Source organism: Anomaloglossus baeobatrachus, chromosome 1 (assembly GCF_048569485.1).
Source record: "Anomaloglossus baeobatrachus isolate aAnoBae1 chromosome 1, aAnoBae1.hap1, whole genome shotgun sequence".
Classification (NCBI taxonomy): Eukaryota; Metazoa; Chordata; class Amphibia; order Anura; family Aromobatidae; genus Anomaloglossus; species Anomaloglossus baeobatrachus.
The window spans coordinates 952980943-953000812 of NC_134353.1; the positions used below are offsets into that span (position 1 = coordinate 952980943).

General features: G+C 50.9%; 1 protein-coding gene across 1 annotated transcript in view; it reads right to left on the minus strand.

Moving 5' to 3' along the window:
- Positions 1-3215: 3215 nt before the first annotated feature.
- LOC142257032 (uncharacterized) overlaps positions 3216-19870 on the minus strand; it is a 51871-nt gene continuing 35216 nt past the window's right edge. The window contains exon 11 of the mRNA XM_075329088.1: positions 3216-5513. Within this exon, the coding sequence (XP_075185203.1) occupies positions 4156-5513 (1358 nt within the window). The 3' untranslated portion in view covers positions 3216-4155. The remainder of the gene's footprint in view (positions 5514-19870) is intronic.

Here is a 19870-nt window from a genome sequence, read left to right on the forward strand (position 1 = left end):
ACTGGCTGAAGGTTCAGCCCTTGGGGGGGGCCCAAACTGGGAGGTTATCTGCCCCAAATCTGTCCCAAGTAGCACGTTTGCAGGGATCCGATCAGTTACCCCCACCTCTCTCACCCCTCGCCCTGCGCCCCAGTCCACATAAATGTCAGCAACAGGCAGCGCCGGGTCAATGCCTCCAATCCCGGAGACAGCGAGGGTTTTTCCAGGTATCAAGTCTTGGGGGGACACCATCTCAGGCCGCACCAGAGTCACCTCCGAGGCGCTGTCTCGCAGTCCTATGGTCACAGACCGGCCGACGGTGACAGGTTGGAAGCTGTCCAGGGACCTACCACCACCCCCACCCACACAATACACCTTGGGTGGCCCTTGGGACGGGGACGGAGCCGGGGCCTTGGGACGCTGAGGGCACATGGCCTTGAAGTGTCCAGGTAGGTTGCACTGGTGGCACCGTCTTGGTTCTGCCACGGGCCTGGAGAGGGGAGTTGAGGGGGACACCCCCTGCAGTCTAGGGGCAGGTGGGGCAGTCGCAGAGTTCATCTTACCCCCTCTCCAGGTGCTGCTGGTGGCTGCTCTCCTGGCCTCAGGAGCCCGATTGTTGGTGTAGTCATCGGCAAGGGCAGCTGTAGCCGTGGACCCCTTTGGCTTCTGGTCTCGGATGAACTGGCGGAGATCCTCAGGGCAGTTCCACAAGAGTTGCTCTGTGATGACCAAGTCTAGGATCTCTGGTCCGGTGGTAAGCTGCAGGCCTTGGGTCCAGTGGTCGGCAGCTCGGGCAAGTGCCCGCCGGTGGTCAGCCCAGGAGTCCTTTGGTCCCTTCTGCAGGGTCCGGAACTTCTTGCGGTAGGACTCCGGAGTGAGGTTGTACTGTTGGATCAGGGCCCGCTTGATTGTGTCGTAGCCCTGATCTGCCTCAGTAGGCAAGTCCCCAAGGATTTCCAGGGCCTTACCCCTTAAACGGGGGGTCAGGTATTTGGCCCACTGGTCCTTGTCCAGATGGTGCTGCAGGCAAGTCCGTTCAAAAGCAGTCAGGAAAGAGTCCAAGTCTCCATCCTTCTCCAGCACGGGAAAGTCCTCAACACGGACCTTTGGAAGTTTGGTGTCTTGAAGGTCACGGGTGGCTGATGAGGGCCGGAGCTGAGCTAGCTGCAGCTGGTGGTCACGGTCTGCCTGTTGCTGTCGCTCTTCACGCGCTGCCTGCCGCTCCGCAGCCTCACGCGCTGCTTGCCGCTCCGCAGCCTCACGCGCTGCTTGCCGCTCCGCAGCCTCAGCATCACGCGCTGCCTGTCGCTCACGCTCGGCCATGAGTATCTCGTAGGTATCCCGGTCTCCAGCCATAAGCCTGGCCAAGGCAGCTTGAAGGAGGGCCTCTGCACCTCTCAGGCCGGAGGGATTGGCAAGTGGTGATCTGCGGCACGCTGCAGAGCCAGGTGATTCACTGTCCATTTCAGAGCGGAGGACTGGCATCTGGCTCGTTGAGGACCCTTGGGCGAGCTCCTCCTCATTTTGTCCAGCAGTGCCAGGTTGTGCGATGTCCTCTGCAGAGCTGTTCTCTGGCGTCGGGCTCTTGGAGGGCTCGTGGACAACCTCCTCATCGTCTCTGGCCTGAGCATCGGCCATTCCTTTGGCTTTGCTTCTGGTGCTCTCAGCCATTGTTGCAGACTTTGGTCACTGACACAGAACTGACACCTGATGCCTCCACACACCTTACAGTATCTGCACTCTGACACTCTAGTGTTGGTCTGGTCTGAAGACCCCAGCAGCCACACCTGCTGCAGGCAGTCTTTAGTGTCTGGGAGTATGGGTCTCACACTCACACACACTATTATCTCGATCCCACCGCTATGCCACCAATATGTCACGAACCACCGGGGGGGTCACTCAGAAATCCCCCGCGCTGGCTACCAGTACGTCACGATCGGGGGGTAACAAGTGGGGGTCACCCCTCCTTTATACCTCCCGACCGACAGACAGAGCACGTGACGCGCTCTCTAGCGCCCCTCTTATAGTCAGGCCAATTATGGAATTGCCCGACAATAAGCAAGGAGGCCGCTATACTACTTATGCCGATTATTGAAGGGTCCCCGGTGAGAGTAGGGTATATATTCCCCCGACCTCCGCGGGCGGAATATATAAAACCTCCCCGAATCTCACTGGCCTCCCCACAATAATCCTTGGCACAACTCGCTGCCACCAACCGCTTCACGGTAACTATTAGCCGAACACACAGACGTGGGATTCAAGATCGAGATAACAGAACAGCCCAAGATTAATTATATAATTTAATCAGCCTAAAGCACACTAGAAACTACAATATATACAATAGGGAATCTACAGAATATACATATGTCAGAGTACAGTTACAGATAAAGCATGGTTTACAAACAGGCCTACACAGTTCCAGCAGTTACCTTGTGCGTCTGGCCACAGGGGGGCGCTGTAGACCAGGTTTCTAGGATCCTTCCCACAGATGTTTCCGACACGTGACCCCCGGCGAAAGAACACTGGAAAATGGCCGAAGTAGGGTTATCAACCTGGGCAAATCCAGGTCCCCTCCTACCTTAGTGACCTCAGAGGGAGCACTGCTCCACCCCTGGCTGGAGTTATGGACAATATCCACAACAGGGGATATGGCCATAACTTGGCCTGGGAGCGTCGTAGGCAGACGCCAACGCTCTCATTGTGACAGTTATGAATTTAGCTACAGAACGAGGGGACTCACGACTTGTCTACTAGTTCCCCATTGGCTGATATCACGTTTGGTGTATTTCCCAATGTCCTACTTCCATAAAAAAGGTGTGCCAGCATCGTCCGCATGCGCAAACACCATTTTTATGGTTGCCATATTTATCGGAAATATGGCTTGCGAGATATGAACCATATTTTACTGGAGTCGTCCTGTCTGGATACTTCCATAGCCTTGCTAATTAGATAGCAGCCCCTACCACAGGGTCACGGCAGGGAGTCATCCTGTGTCCATTGTTCCCACATCATCTAATCTCCATATCACAGGAGATGGCCATGGGATGTGTTGCTAGGATGTGACACCTTCCAAGATGTTGGACATTGAGAACAAGAAGGGAGGGGGCACGGCCATGGAGTGATGAGAGCGATTATGACTGGCAATCATAATTCCTCTTCATATCCCAGGATTTGCCTCACAATACCAGATTTCAATAATATTTTATTAAAATTAATAAAATACAATGCAATGCATTTTGCTATGAACCGGCCTTCTTCAGGCTTTAACTCAATTTTTTATTTTACTTACTTTAAGGCCATGTGCGCACGCTGCAGATTTACCGCGGATTTGCTGCAGAAAATGTGTCTAACATTGCTGCAGTCAATTCCCTAGCAGAACCTATGGGTTTTAAAAAATGCTGTGCGCACACTGCGTTTTTTTTTATACTTGCAGATTTACCCGTGGAATTTCTGCTGCAGAATTAATGAGCAGGTCACTTCTTTTCTGCAGGTACCTGTGGTTTTGGCCATAGAGAATGGTAAAAATCCGCAGGGACCAACCGCGGTAAAAATCCGCAGTAAAGATCTCATACGGATTTCGTTGTGGTTTTGGCGCTTTTTTTTTTTACCGCGGGTGTGGGATTCTTTCAGAGGGTCCGTTTTTCTTAAGAAAAAAGCACTTTCTAGTGCGCACATGGCCTTATAGCGTCATTAATTCTTTCAGCTTTACAGACATTATCACCACTGTCCTCATTGGGACTCACAATCTACATTCCCTATCAGTCTTTGGAGTGTGAGAGAAAACCAGAGAAAACACAGGCAGAACATACAGACTCCTTGCAGATGTTGTTCTTTTGGGGATTTGACAGAAACTTTTGAAAAAAATGTCTGCTTCCTTGTTTGCAAGTTTTGTGATGTCTACCAAGATATATGTTATAGACATGTTTTTTCTGTGTGAGTTATTGATGTACAATTAGATGTAACTTTTGGTGATTACACTTTCCACATACAGAACATAAAAATGGCTTCTCCCATGTGTGAATTCTTTGATGTCTGACAAGACTTGATTTCTAGGTAAAACATTTACTAAATTCTAAACCATGAATACTGCTTTTCCCCCGTGTGAATTCTTATGTGTTCAGCCGAAGTTGATTTATTGCTACAATATTTCCCACATTCTAAACATAAAAATATCTTCTACCTTGTGTGAATTTTCATGTGTCTAACAGAAGTGGATTTCTTAACAAAGCATTTCCCACATTGTGAACAAGAAAATGGCTTCTCCCCTGTGTGAGTTCTTATATGTACAACAAGATCTGCGTTCCGAATAAAACCTTTCCCACATTCTGAACATGAAAATGGCTTCTCCCCTGTGTGAGTTTTTATATGCATATCAAGCTGTGATTTCAAAATAAAACATTTCCCACAATCTGAACATGAAAATGGCTTCTCCCCTGTGTGAGTTTTTATATGCATATCAAGCTGTGATTTCAAAATAAAACATTTCCCACAATCTGAACATGAAAATGGCTTCTCCCCTGTGTGAGTTTTTATATGCTTCGCAAGGTTTGATTTACAAGTAAAATCTTTCCCACATTCTGAACAAGAAAATGGCATCTCCCCTGTGTGAGTTTTTATATGCACATCAAGCCAAGATTTGCAACTAAAACATTTCCCACATTCTGAACAAGAAAATGCCTTCTCTCCTGTGTGAGATTTTATATGCACATCAAGCTGTGATTTCCGACTAAAACATTTCCCACATTCTGAACATGAAAATGGCTTTTCCCCTGTGTGAGTTTTTATATGCAGATCAAGCTTTGATTTACAAATGAAACACTTCCCACATTCTGAACAAGAAAATGGCTTCTCCCCTGTGTGACCTTTTATATGCACATCAAGCGGTGATTTCCGACTAAAACATTTACCGCATTCTGAACAAGAAAATGGCTTTTCCCCAGTGTGAATTTTTACATGGCCATCAAGGTTTGATTTCAGAGTAAAACCTTTCCCACATTCTGAACAAGAAAATGGCTTCTCACCTGTGTGAGTTTTTATATGGTCATTAAAATATTTTTTCCGAATAAAACCTTTTCCACATTCTGAACATGAAAATGGCTTCTCCCCCGTGTGAGTTTTTATATGCGCATCAAGATTTAGTTTCCGAGTATAACTTTTCCCACATTCTGAACAAGAAAATGGCTTCTCCCCCGTGTGAGTTTTTATATGGTCATTAAGCTTTGATTTCCGAGTAAAACCTTTCCCACATTCTGAACAAGAAAATGCCTTCACTCCCATGTGAGTTTTTATATGCTTATCAAGGTGCGATTTGCAACTATAACCTTTCCCAGAGTCTGAACATGAATACGGCTTCTCCCCAGTGTGAGTTCTTAGTTGTTGATCACCCCTTGTGTGGCTTTTATTTTGTTGAACATTCTGCGTTGAATCAGGAGATTGTTTAGAAACATCAGATGATGGATCTTGGTTGTGAAGGGCTGATGTTTTTTCTGGGATACGGACTTGCTCTTCAGATATATTCTTTATAATGCCAAAATCTGAAGTCAAAACAATAAAACAGATTTGTAAATTGTATACACTATAACCTTAAAACTTGGTTTTCACTGGTAAACTTAGCCCCTGACTGCAGTATCGCTAAGCTGTCCAGATAGTGATGGTCTTATTACCAAAACAACTCTACCACAATACCAAAAAGAAATCACATCGAAAATGAGTTAATAATATTGATTACTTCCTGTCATACAGTGCTGGCCAAAAGTATTGGCACCCCTGCAATTCTGTCAGATAATACTCAGTTTCTTCTTCTTCAATGATTGCAATCACAAATTCTTTGGTATTACTATCTTCATTTATGTTGCTTGCAATGAAAAAACACAAAAAAGAATGAAACAAAAATCAAATCATTGATCATTTCACACAAAACTCCAAAAATTGGCCAGACAAAAGTATTGGCACCCTTAGCCTAAGAAGCACTTTGCACACTGCGACATCGCAGGCCGATGCTGCGATGCCGAGTGCGATAGTGCCCGCCCCCGTCGCAGCAGCGATATGTGGTGATAGCTGGCGTAGCGAAAATTATCGCTACGCCAGCTTCACACACACACACTCACCTGCCGTGCGACGTCCCTGTGGCCGGCGACCCGCCTCCTTGTTAAGGGGGCGGGTCGTGCGGCGTCACTGCGACGTCACACGGCAGGCGGCCAATCGGAGCGGAGGGGCGGAGATGAGCAGGATGTAAACATCCTGCCCACCTCCTTCCTTCCGCATATCCTACGGAAGCCGCAGTGACGCCGGTAGGAGATGTTCCTCGCTCCTGCGGCTTCACACACAGCGATGTGTGCTGCCGCAGGAGCGAGGAACAACATCGGACCGTCGTGTCAGCGTAATTATGAATTACGCCGACGCTGCACCGATGATACGATTACGACGCTTTTGCGCTCGTTAATCGTATCATCCAGGCTTTACACACTGCGATGTTGCATGCGATGCCGGATGTGCGTCACTTTCAATTTGACCCCACCGACATCGCACCTGCGATGTAGCAGTGTGCAAAGCCCGCCTAATACTTGGTTGCACAACCTTTAGCCAAAATAACGGCGAACAACCGCTTCCGGTAACCATCACTGAGTTTCTTACAATGCTCTGCTGGAATTTTAGACCATTCTTCTTTGGCAAACTGCTCCAGGTCCCAGAGAACTGAAGGGTGCTTTCTCCAAACTGCCATTTTGAGATCTCTCCACAGGTGTTCTATGGGATTCAGGTCTGGACCCATTGCTGGCCACATTAGTAGTCTCCAGTGCTTTCTCTCAAACCATTTTCTAGTGCTTTTTGAAGTGTGTTTTGGGTCATTGTCCTGCTGGAAGACCCATGACCTCTGAGGGAGACCCAGTTTTCACACACTGGGCCCTACATTATGCTGCAAAATTTGTTGGTAGTCTTCAGACTTCATAATGCCATGCATACGGTCAAGCAGTCCAGTGCCAGAAGCAGCAAAGCAACCCCAAAACATCAGAGAACCTCCGCCATGTTTGACTGTAGGGACTGTGTTCTTTTCTTTGAATGACTCTTTTTTTCCTGTAAACTCTATGTTGATGGCTTTTCCCAAAAAGCTCTACTTTTGTCTCATCTGACTAGAGAACATTCTTCCAAAATGTTTTAGGCTTTCTCAGGTAAGTTTTGGCAAACTCCAGCCTGGCTTTTTTATGTCTCAGGGTAAGAAGTGGGGTCTTCCTGGGTATCCTACCACACAGACCCTTTTCATACAGACGCCGACGAATAGTACGGGTTGACACTGTTGTAACCTCGGACTGCAGGGCAGCTTGAACTTGTTTGGATGTTAGTCGAGGTTCTTTATCCACCATCCGCACAATCTTGCGTTGAAATCTGTCGTCAATTTTTCTTTTCCTTCCACATCTAGGGAGATTAGCCACAGTGCCATGGGCTTTAAACTTCTTGATGACACTGCGAACCGTAGACACAGGAACTTTTAGGTCTTTGGAGATGGACTTGTAGTCTTGAGATTGCTCATGCTTCCTCACAATTTGGATTCTCAAGTCCTCAGACAGTTCTTTGGTCTTTTTCTTTTCTCCATGCTCAATGTGGTGCACACAAGGACACAGGACAGAGGTTGAGTCAACTTTACTCCATGTCAACTGGCTGCAAGTGTTTAGTTATTGACAACACCTCTTAGGTGCCACAGGTAAGTTACAGGTGCTGTTAATTACACAAATTAGAGAAGCATCACATGATGATTTTTCAAACAGTGCCAATACTTTTGTCCACCCCCTTTTTTATTTTTGGTGTGGAATTATATCCAATTTGGCTTTATGACAATTTTTTTTATTTTTTTTCATTGAAGACAAATAAAATGAAGATAATAATACCAAAGCATTTGTGATTGCAATCATTTTCAGGAAGAAACTGAGTATTCCCTGACAGAATTGCAGGGGTGCCAATACTTTTGGCCAGCACTGTACCTGGCATCACAAGCTCAGTGTCCACGGCTGCCTTATAAAAGGGATATAAAAGGAATTATACTTTGAGGACATAAACTCGAGTGTCTAAATACTCTATAAAAAGAAACGGACAGAGAACAGCGCTCCATGTGTGAACTGTCTGAGCACTGCAACCAAAATATTATCTACAGCGCTCACCAAAATCCTCCAAAAGCTAATGCACCGACCTCCGGCTCCCACCACCCAAGGCAGAGAGCTGATCATGGAAGGAAAGGGGCTGCAAAAAGCTGTAATCAATTCTTACAGAATACCACTCTGCAGCCCTTTTCCTTCCATAAATCCTCTATAAGGCTAGTCTCACACTTGTGTTGTGCGGCATCCGTTGCAATCTGCCGTCTTGAGGAATTACGGTAACCGTTGCAGGTATCCGTTTATTCCTCATAGGCTTCTAATAAGGGCGGATTGCAACGGATGGTCTTGTGTTGCATCCGCCCCGTGGTGCATTAGTTGTTTCGTCGGTGACCTTCAGTGATCATCGGGCGAAAGGAACACATCATGTAACATTTTGTTGCTGTAAAAATCGCACTCTGCAGGATTCCGTTGGGATCCATTAAGAGGCAAAATGAATGTCTATGGTGCTAGATTCCATTGTCATGCGTTTGGCGACGGATTCCAGTGCAGAATTCAGTCACGTTCCACTGAGCATGCTCAGCATGTCCAGAACGTTCTAGATTGTTTAAAAGCACTCCTGGTCTCTCTCTCTCGGTCAGTCTCTCTCGGTCGGTCAGTCTCTCTCTCTCTCTCGGTCGGTCAGTCTCTCTCTCTCTCTCTCGGTCAGTTCTCTCTCTCTCTCGGTCAGTTCTCTCTCTCTCTCGGTCAGTTCTCTCTCTCTCTCGGTCAGTTCTCTCTCTCGCTCGGTCAGTTCTCTCTCTCGCTCGGTCAGTTCTCTCTCTCGCTCGGTCAGTTCTCTCTCTCGCTCGGTCAGTTCTCTCTCTCGCTCGGTCAGTTCTCTCTCTCGCTCGGTCAGTTCTCTCTCTCGCTCGGTCAGTTCTCTCTCTCGCTCGGTCAGTTCTCTCTCTCGCTCGGTCAGTTCTCTCTCTCGCTCGGTCAGTTCTCTCTCTCGCTCGGTCAGTTCTCTCTCTCGCTCGGTCAGTTCTCTCTCTCGCTCGGTCAGTTCTCTCTCTCGCTCGGTCAGTTCTCTCTCTCTCTCGGTCAGTTCTCTCTCTCGCTCGGTCAGTTCTCTCTCGCTCGGTCAGTTCTCTCTCGCTCGGTCAGTTCTCTCTCTCCCGGTCAGTTCTCTCTCTCCCGGTCAGTTCTCTCTCTCCCTCTCTTCCCTTCTTTCATACTCACCGATACTGCACGACTGTCACACTGCTCTGGTGGCTTCTCCTGCTTTTGAAAATGCCGGCCGCTCATTATTCCATCTCGTATTCACTGCTTCCCCCGCCCACCGGTGCCTATGATTGGTTGCAGTCAGACAAGCTCCCACGCTGAGTGACAGCTGTCTGACTGCAACCAGTCACAGCCGCCGGTGGGCGGGTCGATATTATGCAGCACAATAAAGAAATAATAAAAGAAAAAAAAAAACTGCGTGCGGTTCCCCCCAATTTTGATACCAGCCAAGATAAAGCCACACGGCTGTAGGCTGGTATTCTCAGGGTGGGGAGCCACACGTTATGGGGAGCCCCCAGCCTAAAGCCCACTTTACACGCTGCAATATATCTTACAATGTGTCGGTGGGGTCACGTCGTAAGTGACGCACATCCGGCATTGTAAGGTACATTGCAGTGTGTGACAGGTACGTGTGATTGAACGGTAAAACGTTCATCGCATACACATCGTACCAGTCTCTGGAATTGCACGTCAGATTGTTCATCGTACCCGGGGTAGCACACATTGTAGTGTGTAACACCCCGGGAACGATGAACAGATCTTACCTGCGTCCCGCGGCTCCCAGCCTGCAATGCGGAAGGAAGGAGGTGGGCGGGATGTTTACGTCCCGCTTAGCTCAGCCCCTCCGCTTCTATTGGCTGGCTGCCGCGTGACGTCGATGTGACGCCGAACGTCCCTCCCACTCCAGGAAGTGGACGTTCGCCGCCCACAGCGAGGTCGTATGGACGGGTAAGTACGTGTGACGGGGTTACTCGTATGAGCGACACGTTCAACAAATTGAACGTGCTGCACATACGATGGGGGCGTTGCAAATCGCATACGCTATCGTATGCGAAATTTCAACGTGTAAAGCAGGCTTAAGACTATCAGCCAGCAGGCACCCGGAATTGCATCCATTAGATGCGACAGTCCCGGGACTTTACCCGACTCATTCCGAATTGCCCTTGTGCGGTGGCAATCGAGGTAATAAGGAGTTAATGGCAGCCCATAGCTGCCAATAAGTCCAAGGTTAATCATGGCAGGCGTCTATGAGACACCCCCATGATTAATCTGTAGTGAAAGTAAATAAAACCATATACCCGAAAAATTCTTTATTTGAAATAAAAGACAAAAAAAACACCCTCTTTCACCACTTTATTAATCCTCAAATACCCCTATAGGTCCGGCGTAATCCACACAACGTCCCACAACGCTTTCAGCTCTGCTACATGAAGCTGACAAGAACGGCCGTAGAACATCTCCGCTCACTGTCAGCTCCACAGAGCAGCTGAAGTGAATCGTGCTGTCAGTGGTGACGTCACTCAGGTAGTACCAGTGTCTGCGGTGATGATGGGGGCAGTAGTGCCTGCGTGTGTGCGGTGATGATGGGGGCAGTAGTGCCTGCGTGTGTGCGGTGATGATGGGGGCAGTAGTGCCTGCGTGTGTGCGGTGATGATGAGGGCAGTAGTGCCTGCGTCTGTGCGGTGATGATGGGGGCAGTAGTGCCTGCGTCTGTGCGGTGATGATGGGGGCAGTTTATGCCTGCGTCTGTGCGGTGATGATGGGGGCAGTAGTGCCTGCGTCTGTGCGGTGATGATGGGGGCAGTAGTGCCTGCGTCTGTGCGGTGATGATGGGGGCAGTAGTGCCTGCGTGTGTGCGGTGATGATGGGGGCAGTAGTGCCTGCGTGTGTGCGGTGATGATGTGGGCAGTAGTGCCTGCGTGTGTGCGGTGATGATGGGGGCAGTAGTGCCTGCGTGTGTGCGGTGATGATGGGGGCAGTAGTGCCTGCGTGTGTGCGGTGATGATGGGGGCAGTAGTGCCTGCGTGTGTGCGGTGATGATGGGGGCAGTAGTGCCTGCGTGTGTGCGGTGATGATGGGGGCAGTAGTGCCTGCGTGTGTGCGGTGATGATGGGGGCAGTAGTGCCTGCGTGTGTGCGGTGATGATGGGGGCAGTAGTGCCTGCGTGTGTGCGGTGATGATGGGGGCAGTAGTGCCTGCGTGTGTGCGGTGATGATGGGGGCAGTAGTGCCTGCGTGTGTGCAGTGATGATGGGGGCAGTAGTGCCTGCGTGTGTGCAGTGATGATGGGGGCAGTAGTGCCTGCGTGTGTGCAGTGATGATGGGGGCAGTAGTGCCTGCGTGTGTGCAGTGATGATGGGGCAGTAGTGCCTGCGTGTGTGCAGTGATGATGGGGGCAGTAGTGCCTGCGTGTGTGCAGTGATGATGGGGGCAGTAGTGCCTGCGTGTGTGCAGTGATGATGGGGGCAGTAGTGCCTGCGTGTGTGCAGTGAAGATGGGGGCAGTAGTGCCTGCGTGTGTGCAGTGATGATGGGGGCAGTAGTGCCTGCGTGTGTGCAGTGATGATGGGGGCAGTAGTGCCTGCGTGTGTGCAGTGATGATGGGGGCAGTAGTGCCTGCGTGTGTGCAGTGATAATGGGGGCAGTAGTGCCTGCGTGTGTGCAGTGATGATGGGGGCAGTAGTGCCTGCGTGTGTGCAGTGATGATGGGGGCAGTAGTGCCTGCGTGTGTGCAGTGATGATGGGGTCAGTAGTGCCTGCGTGTGTGCAGTGATGATGGGGCAAGTAGTACCTGTGTGTGTGCAGTGATGATGGGGGCAGTAGTGCCTGCGTGTGTGCAGTGATGATGGGGGCAGTAGTGCCTGCGTGTGCGCGGTGATGATGGGTCAGTAGTGCCTGCGTGTGCGCGGTGATGATGGGGCAGTAGTGCCTGCGTGTGCGCGGTGATGATGGGGGCAGTAGTGCCTGCGTGTGTGCAGTGATGATGGGGGCAGTAGTGCCTGCGTGTGTGCGGTGATGATGGGGGCAGTAGTGCCTGCGTGTGCGCGGTGATGATGGGTCAGTAGTGCCTGCGTGTGCGCGGTGATGATGGGGCAGTAGTGCCTGCGTGTGCGCGGTGATGATGGGGGCAGTAGTGCCTGCGTGTGTGCAGTGATGATGGGGGCAGTAGTGCCTGCGTGTGTGCAGTGATGATGGGGGCAGTAGTGCCTGCGTGTGTGCAGTGATGATGGGGGCAGTAGTGCCTGCGTGTGTGCAGTGATGATGGGGGCAGTAGTGCCTGCGTGTGTGCAGTGATGATGGGGGCAGTAGTGCCTGCGTGTGTGCAGTGATGATGGGGGCAGTAGTGACTGCGTGTGTGCAGTGATGATGGGGGCAGTAGTGCCTGCGTGTGTGCAGTGATGATGGGGGGCAGTAGTGCCTGTGTGTGCGCGGTGATGATGGGGGGCAGTAGTGCCTGCGTGTGTGCGGTGATGATGGGGGCGGTAGTGCCTGCGTGTGCGCGGTGATGATGGGGGCGGTAGTGCCTGCGTGTGTGCGGTGATGATGGGGGCGGTAGTGCCTGCGTGAGTGCGGTGATGATGGGGCGGTAGTGCCGGTGTGTGCAGTGATGATGGGGGCGGTAGTGCCTGCGTGTGTGCAGTGATCATGGGGGCGGTAGTGCCGGTGTGTGCGGTGATGATGGGGGCGGTAGTGCCTGCGTGTGTGCGGAGATGATGGGGGCGGTAGTGCCTGCGTGAGTGCAGTGATGATGGGGGCAGTAGTGCCTGCGTGTGTGCGGTGATGATGGGGGCAGTAGTGCCGGTATGTGCGGTGATGATGGGGGCGGTAGTGCCTGCGTGTGTGCGGAGATGATGGGGGCAGTAGTGCCTGCGTGAGTGCAGTGATGATGGGGGCAGTAGTGCCTGCGTGTGTGCAGTGATGATGGGGGCAGTGGTGCCTGCGTGAGTGCAGTGATGATGGGGGCAGTAGTGCCTGCGTGTGTGCAGTGATGATGGGGGCAGTGGTGCCTGCGTGTGTGCGGTGATGATGGGGGCGGTAGTGGCTGCGTGTGTGCAGTGATGATGGGGGCTCGGTCTCTCTCTCGGCTAAAGAAAACTAAAAGAACGCAACACGTTATTCCACAGGAATCCGTTGTCTTTATTATCACACTATTTACAAAGCATCAGTCACATGCATCACACAACGTATTCTGACGGATGCCGCACAACGCAAGTGTGAAACTAGCCTAATATGGAAGAGTCAGCAACAGAAATGAGCAACCGAGGAGAGATTTGTTACATTTTAGCATCTTGTGATTAAAAAGAAAAAAAAACCTGAACATTTTCTCTTCTAGAAGAAAATCAGATCAGAATCTAGAAATACTTTATCCTTTCTCTATTATTAAACTCGTCTCCTGCACATTCACTGATGAAATGACGTCAGTAGAAGAATCTCTCAAGAATCCCCCCAATATCAGGAGTAAATTGCCGGACCCCGGACATCCTATCCGCACACAATGGGTTATATATAAGAGGTGACGCTTATCTTTCATGTAACCATGATATTTGTTATGTGATAATAACACTCTGCCATCTCTGTCTCTTCCTCCTCCCTGGTGAGCAGCATTAACGACCCTCAGAGCAGTAATCTCCATCCGCTCCTGTTATTTGGGTTTATGTCTCCATGTTCTGTATCTGTCACACACTGACATGAGTGTAATAGGAGAGAATGGATTCTTAAGCTGGGGCCACACGTAGCGACGCAGCAGCGATCACGACGACGATCTGTCCTTATCAGGATCGCTGCTGCGACGTTACATGGTCGCTGGTGAGCTATCAAACAGGCAGATCTCATCAGCGACCAGTGACCAGCCCCCAGCGACGCGTGGAAGCGATGCTGCGCTTGGTAACTAAGGTAAATATCCGGTTACCAAGGAAAGTACTTTTCTTGGTTACCTGATATTTACATTGGTTACCAGGGCACACCGCTTAGCACTGGCTCCCCTGCACTCCTAGCCAGAGTACACATCGGGTTAATTACCCGATGTGTACTCCACCTACGTGTGCAGGGAGCCGGCACTGGCAGCGTGAGAGCGGCGGAGGCTAGTAACTAAGGTAAATATCAGGTAACCAAGGAAAGGGCTTCCCTTGGTTACCCGATGTTTACCTTGGTTACAGCTTACCACAGGCTGCCAGAAGCCGGCTCCCTGCACATTCAGTGTCGCTCTCTTGCTGTCACACACAGCAATGTGTGCTTCACAGCGGGAGAGCAACGAGCAAAAAATGAACCAGGACATTCAGCAACGAGCGGCGACCTCACAGCAAGGGCCAGGTCGTTGCTGGATGTCACACACAGCGATGGTCACTGCTATGTCACAGAAAATGGCGACTTAGCAGCGACGTCGTTGTCGCTGTGTGTGACACCACCTTTAGTCCTTAACGACCCATGACGTACTGGGTACGTCATGGATCGTGTGCAGTTAATCGCCGCCGCCTGCCCACGATCAACAGCTGTTTTCAACAGCTGACATGTGTGCCTGCTAGCCGCGAGTGGAATCGCTTCCACCTGCGGCCATTAACCCCTTACATTTCGCTGCCAAAATCTGGCAGTGATATGTATATGGGCGCCGCCATAACAGTTACTTACCCCGCCCCCGTCATGTGACATGATCACGTCACTTTCGGTGGTTGCCATCGTAGCACAGGGTCTTGTGATGACGCCTGCAGCTACGAAGTTTCACTTTCGTTTTCACCCGGCTCGGAGCAGGGTGAAACAGAAAGTGACTGAATCTGCTGTTTACAGCTGTATAGCTGTGATCAGCAGATAGATAAGAGCGATCGGATTGCTGATCGCTATAGCCCCCTAGGAGGACTATTAAAATAAAAAAAAGTAAAAAAAAAAGTTTAAAAAGAAGGGAATTTTGTTTACTTACCGTAAATTCCTTTTCTTCTAGCTCTAATTGGGAGACCCAGACAATTGGGTGTATAGCTACTGCCTCCGGAGGCCACACAAAGTATTACACTTAAAAGTGTAAGGCCCCTCCCCTACTGCCTATACACCCCCCGTGGGATCACGGGTTCCTCAGTTTTAGTGCAAAAGCAAGAAGGAGGAAAGCCAATAAACTGGTTTAAGCAAATTCAATCCGAAGGAATATCGGAGAACTGAAACCATTCAACCTGAACAACATGTGTATACAAAAAAACAGGGGCGGGAGCTGGGTCTCCCAATTAGAGCTAGAAGAAAAGGAATTTACGGTAAGTAAACAAAATTCCCTTCTTCTTTGTCGCTCTATTGGGAGACCCAGACAATTGGGATGTCCAAAAGCAATCCCTGGGTGGGTAAAATAATACCTCATGATAGGGCCGTAAAAACGGCCCCTTTTCTACAGGTGGGCAATCGCCGCCTGAAGGACTTGTCTACCTAGGCTGGCGTCCGCCGAAGCATAGGTATGCACCTGATAATGTTTGGTAAAAGTGTGCAGACTCGACCAGGTAGCCGCCTGGCACACCTGCTGAGTCGTAGCCTGGTGTCGTAATGCCCAGGACGCACCCACGGCTCTGGTAGAATGGGCCTTCAGCCCTGAGGGAACCGGAAGCCCCGCAGAACGGTAGGCTTCAAGAATTGGTTCCTTGATCCACCGAGCCAAGGTTGACTTGGAAGCCTGCGACCCTTTACGCTGGCCAGCGACAAGGACAAAGAGTGCATCCGAGCGGCGCAGAGGTGCCGTGCGGGAAATGTAGATTCTGAGTGCTCTCACCAGATCCAACAAATGCAAATCCTTTTCACATTGATGAACTGGACGAGGACACAAAGAAGGTAAGGAGATATCCTGATTGAGATGAAAGGAGGATACCACCTTAGGGAGAAACTCCGGAATCGGGCGCAGAACTACCTTGTCCTGGTGAAACACCAGGAAGGGAGATTTGCATGACAGCGCTGCTAGCTCGGACACTCTCCGAAGAGACGTGACCGCTACTAGAAAGGCCACTCTCTGTGAAAGGCGAGAAAGGGAAACATCCCTCATAGGCTCAAAAGGCGGCTTCTGGAGAGCAATTAGAACCCTGTTCAGATCCCAGGGCTCTAACGGCCGCTTGTAAGGAGGGACGATATGACAAACCCCTTGCAGGAACGTGCGTACCTGAGGAAGTCGTGCTAGGCGCTTCTGAAAAAAATACAGATAGCGCTGAGACTTGTCCCTTGAGGGAGCCGAGCGACAAACCTTTTTCCAATCCGGATTGCAGGAAGGAAAGAAAAGTAGGCAATGCAAATGGCCAGGGAGAAGCTTCCTGAGCAGAGCACCAAGATAAGAATATCTTCCACGTCCTGTGGTAGATCTTGGCAGAGGATAGTTTCCTAGCCTGTCTCATGGTGGCAATGACCCCTTGAGATAATCCTGAAGACGCTAGGATCCAGGATTCAATGGCCACACAGTCAGGTTGAGGGCCGCAGAATTCTGATGGAAAAACGGCCCTTGAGACAACAAGTCTGGCCGGTCTGGTAGCGCCCACGGTTGTCCTACCGTGAGATGCCACAGATCCGGGTACCACGACCTCCTTGGCCAGTCTGGAGCGACGAGGATGGCGCGGTGGCAGTCGGACCTGATCTTGCGTAGCACTCTGGGCAACAGTGCCAGAGGTGGGAACACATAAGGGAGTTGAAACTGCGACCAATCCTGAACTAAGGCGTCCGCCGCCAGAGCTCTGAGATCGTGAGACCGTGCCATGAAGGCCGGAACCTTGTTGTTGTGCCGGGACGCCATTAGGTCGACGTCCGGCATCCCCCAGCGGCGACAAATTTCCTGAAACACGTCCGGGTGAAGAGACCATTCCCCTGCGTCCATACCCTGGCGACTGAGGAAGTCTGCTTCCCAGTTTTCTACGCCCGGGATGTGAACTGCGGATATGGTGGATGCCGTGCCTTCCACCCACGTCAGAATCCACCGGACTTCCTGGAAGGCTTGCCGACTGCGTGTCCCTCCTTGGTGGTTGATGTATGCCACCGCTGTGGAGTTGTCCGACTGAATTCGGATCTGCTTGCCTTCCAGCCACTGCCGGAAGGCTTGTAGGGCAAGATACACTGCTCTGATTTCCAGAACATTGATCTGAAGGGTGGACTCTTGCTGAGTCCACGTACCTTGAGCCCTGTGGTGGAGAAACACTGCTCCCCACCCTGATAGACTCGCGTCCGTTGTGACCACCGCCCAGGATGGGGGTAGGAAAGACTTTCCTATTGACAATGAGGTGGGAAGAAGCCACCACTGAAGAGAATCCTTGGCCACCTGAGAAAGGGAGACGTTCCTGTCTAGGGACGTCGACTTCCCGTCCCATTGGCGGAGAATGTCCCATTGTAGTGGACGCAGATGAAACTGCGCGAAAGGGACTGCCTCCATTGCTGCTACCATCTTCCCTAAGAAGTGCATGAGGCGTCTCAAGGGGTGCGACTGGCCCTGAAGGAGAGGTTGCACCCCTGTCTGTAGTGAACGCTGTTTGTCCAGCGGAAGCATCACTTTCGCTGAGAGAGTATGAAACTCCATGCCAAGGTATGTTATCGATTGGGTCGGGGTGAGATTTGACTTTGAAAAGTTGATGATCCACCCGAAACTCTGGAGAGTCTCCAGCGCAACGTTCAGGCTGTGTTGGCATGCCTCTTGAGAGGGTGCCTTGACAAGTAGATCGTCCAAGTAAGGGATCACAGAGTGACCCTGAGAGTGCAGGACAGCTACTACTGCTGCCATGACCTTGGTGAAGACTCTTGGGGCTGTCGCCAGACCGAAAGGCAGGGCTACGAACTGAAGGTGTTCGTCTCCTATAACGAAGCGTAGAAAACGCTGGTGCTCTGGAGCAATCGGCACGTGGAGATAAGCATCTTTGATGTCTATTGATGCTAGGAAATCTCCTTGAGACATTGAGGCGATGACGGAGCAGAGGGATTCCATCCGGAATCGCCTGGTTTTCACATGCTTGTTGAGCAGTTTTAGGTCCAGAACAGGACGGAAAGACCCGTCCTTTTTTTTTTGGCACCACAAACAAATTGGAGTAAAAACTGTGACCTTGCTCCTGAAGAGGAACAGGGATCACCACTCCTTCTGCCTTTAGAGAGCACACCGCCTGCAGAAGAGCATCGGCTCGGTCGGGAGGCGGAGAAGTTCTGAAGAATCGAGTTGGAGGACGAGAACTGAACTCTATCCTGTACCCGTGAGACAAAATGTCTCTCACCCAACGGTCTTTGACCTGTGGCAGCCAAATGTCGCAAAAGCGGGAGAGCCTGCCACCGACCGAGGATGCGGAGAGAGGAGGCCGAAAGCCATGAGGAAGCCGCCTTGGTAGCGGTTCCTCCGGCTGCTTTCTTTGGGCGTGACTGAGCCCGCCAAGAATCTGAACTCCTCTGATCCTTTTGAGTCCTTTTGGACGAGGAGAATTGGGACCTGCCCGAGCCTCGAAAGGACCGAAACCTCGACTGTCCCCTCCTCTGTTGGGGTTTATTTGGTCTGGGCTGAGGTAAGGATGAATCCTTACCCTTGGATTGTTTAATGATTTCATCCAATCTCTCACCAAACAGTCTGTCACCAGCAAATGGCAAACTGGTTAAGCACTTTTTGGAAGCAGAATCTGCCTTCCATTCCCTTAACCACAATGCTCTGCGTAAAACCACGGAGTTGGCGGACGCCACTGCCGTACGGCTCGTAGAGTCCAGGACAGTATTGATAGCGTAAGACGCAAATGCAGTCATTTGAGAGGTTAAGGACGCTACTTGCGGAACAGATGTACGCGTGACAGTGTCAATTTGCGCAAGACCAGCTGAAATAGCTTGGAGTGCCCATACAGCTGCGAATGCAGGAGCATACGACGCGCCGATAGCTTCATAGATGGATTTCAGCCAGAGCTCCATCTGTCTATCAGTGGCATCTTTAAGTGAAGCCCCATCTTCCACTGCAACTAAAGATCTAGCCGCAAGCTTGGAGATTGGAGGATCCACCTTTGGACACAGGGTCCAGCTCTTGACCACGTCAGGGGGAAAGGGATAGCGTGTATCCTTAAGCCGTTTGGAGAAACGCTTATCTGGATAAGCGTAGTGTTTCTGAACTGCTTCTCTGAAGTCAGAGTGGTCCAGAAAGGCACTTAATTTACGCTTGGGGTACCTGAAATGGAATTTCTCCTGCTGTGAAGCTGACTCCTCCGCTGGAGGAGCTTGGGGAGAAATATCCAACATTTTATTGATGGACGCTATGAGATCATTCACTATGGCGTCACCATCCGGTGTATCCAGATTGAGAGCGGTCTCAGGATCAGAATCCTGATCAGCTACCTCTGCCTCGTCGTACAGAGAGTCATCCTGTTGGGACCCTGACCAGTGTGATGAAGTCGAGGGTCGCTCATAGCGAGCTCGCTTAGGCTGTCTGGGACTGTCGTCCGTGTCAGAGCCGTCACCCTGGAATGCATGGGACACCTCCGGAGCCCGGAGCTGTTCCAACTGAGGGGGACCAGGGGACAGTGATTCAACCGTGCCCATGGTCTGAGTTACTGGTCTAGACTGCAAAGTTTCTAGGATTTTAGTCATAGTCACAGATAATCTATCAGCAAAGCTGCAAACTCTGTCCCCGTCACCTGGACAGTATTCCCAGGTGGTTCTCCCTGGGTCACCTCTAGCAGAGGCCCCGGCCGAACAAGTGCCACAGGGGCCGAGCACTGCACACAATGGGGGTCAGTGGAACCTGCCGGTAGAGTAGCCCCACATGCGGTACAGGCAGCATAGAAAGCCTGTGCCTTGGCACCCTTGGTTTTTGCGGACG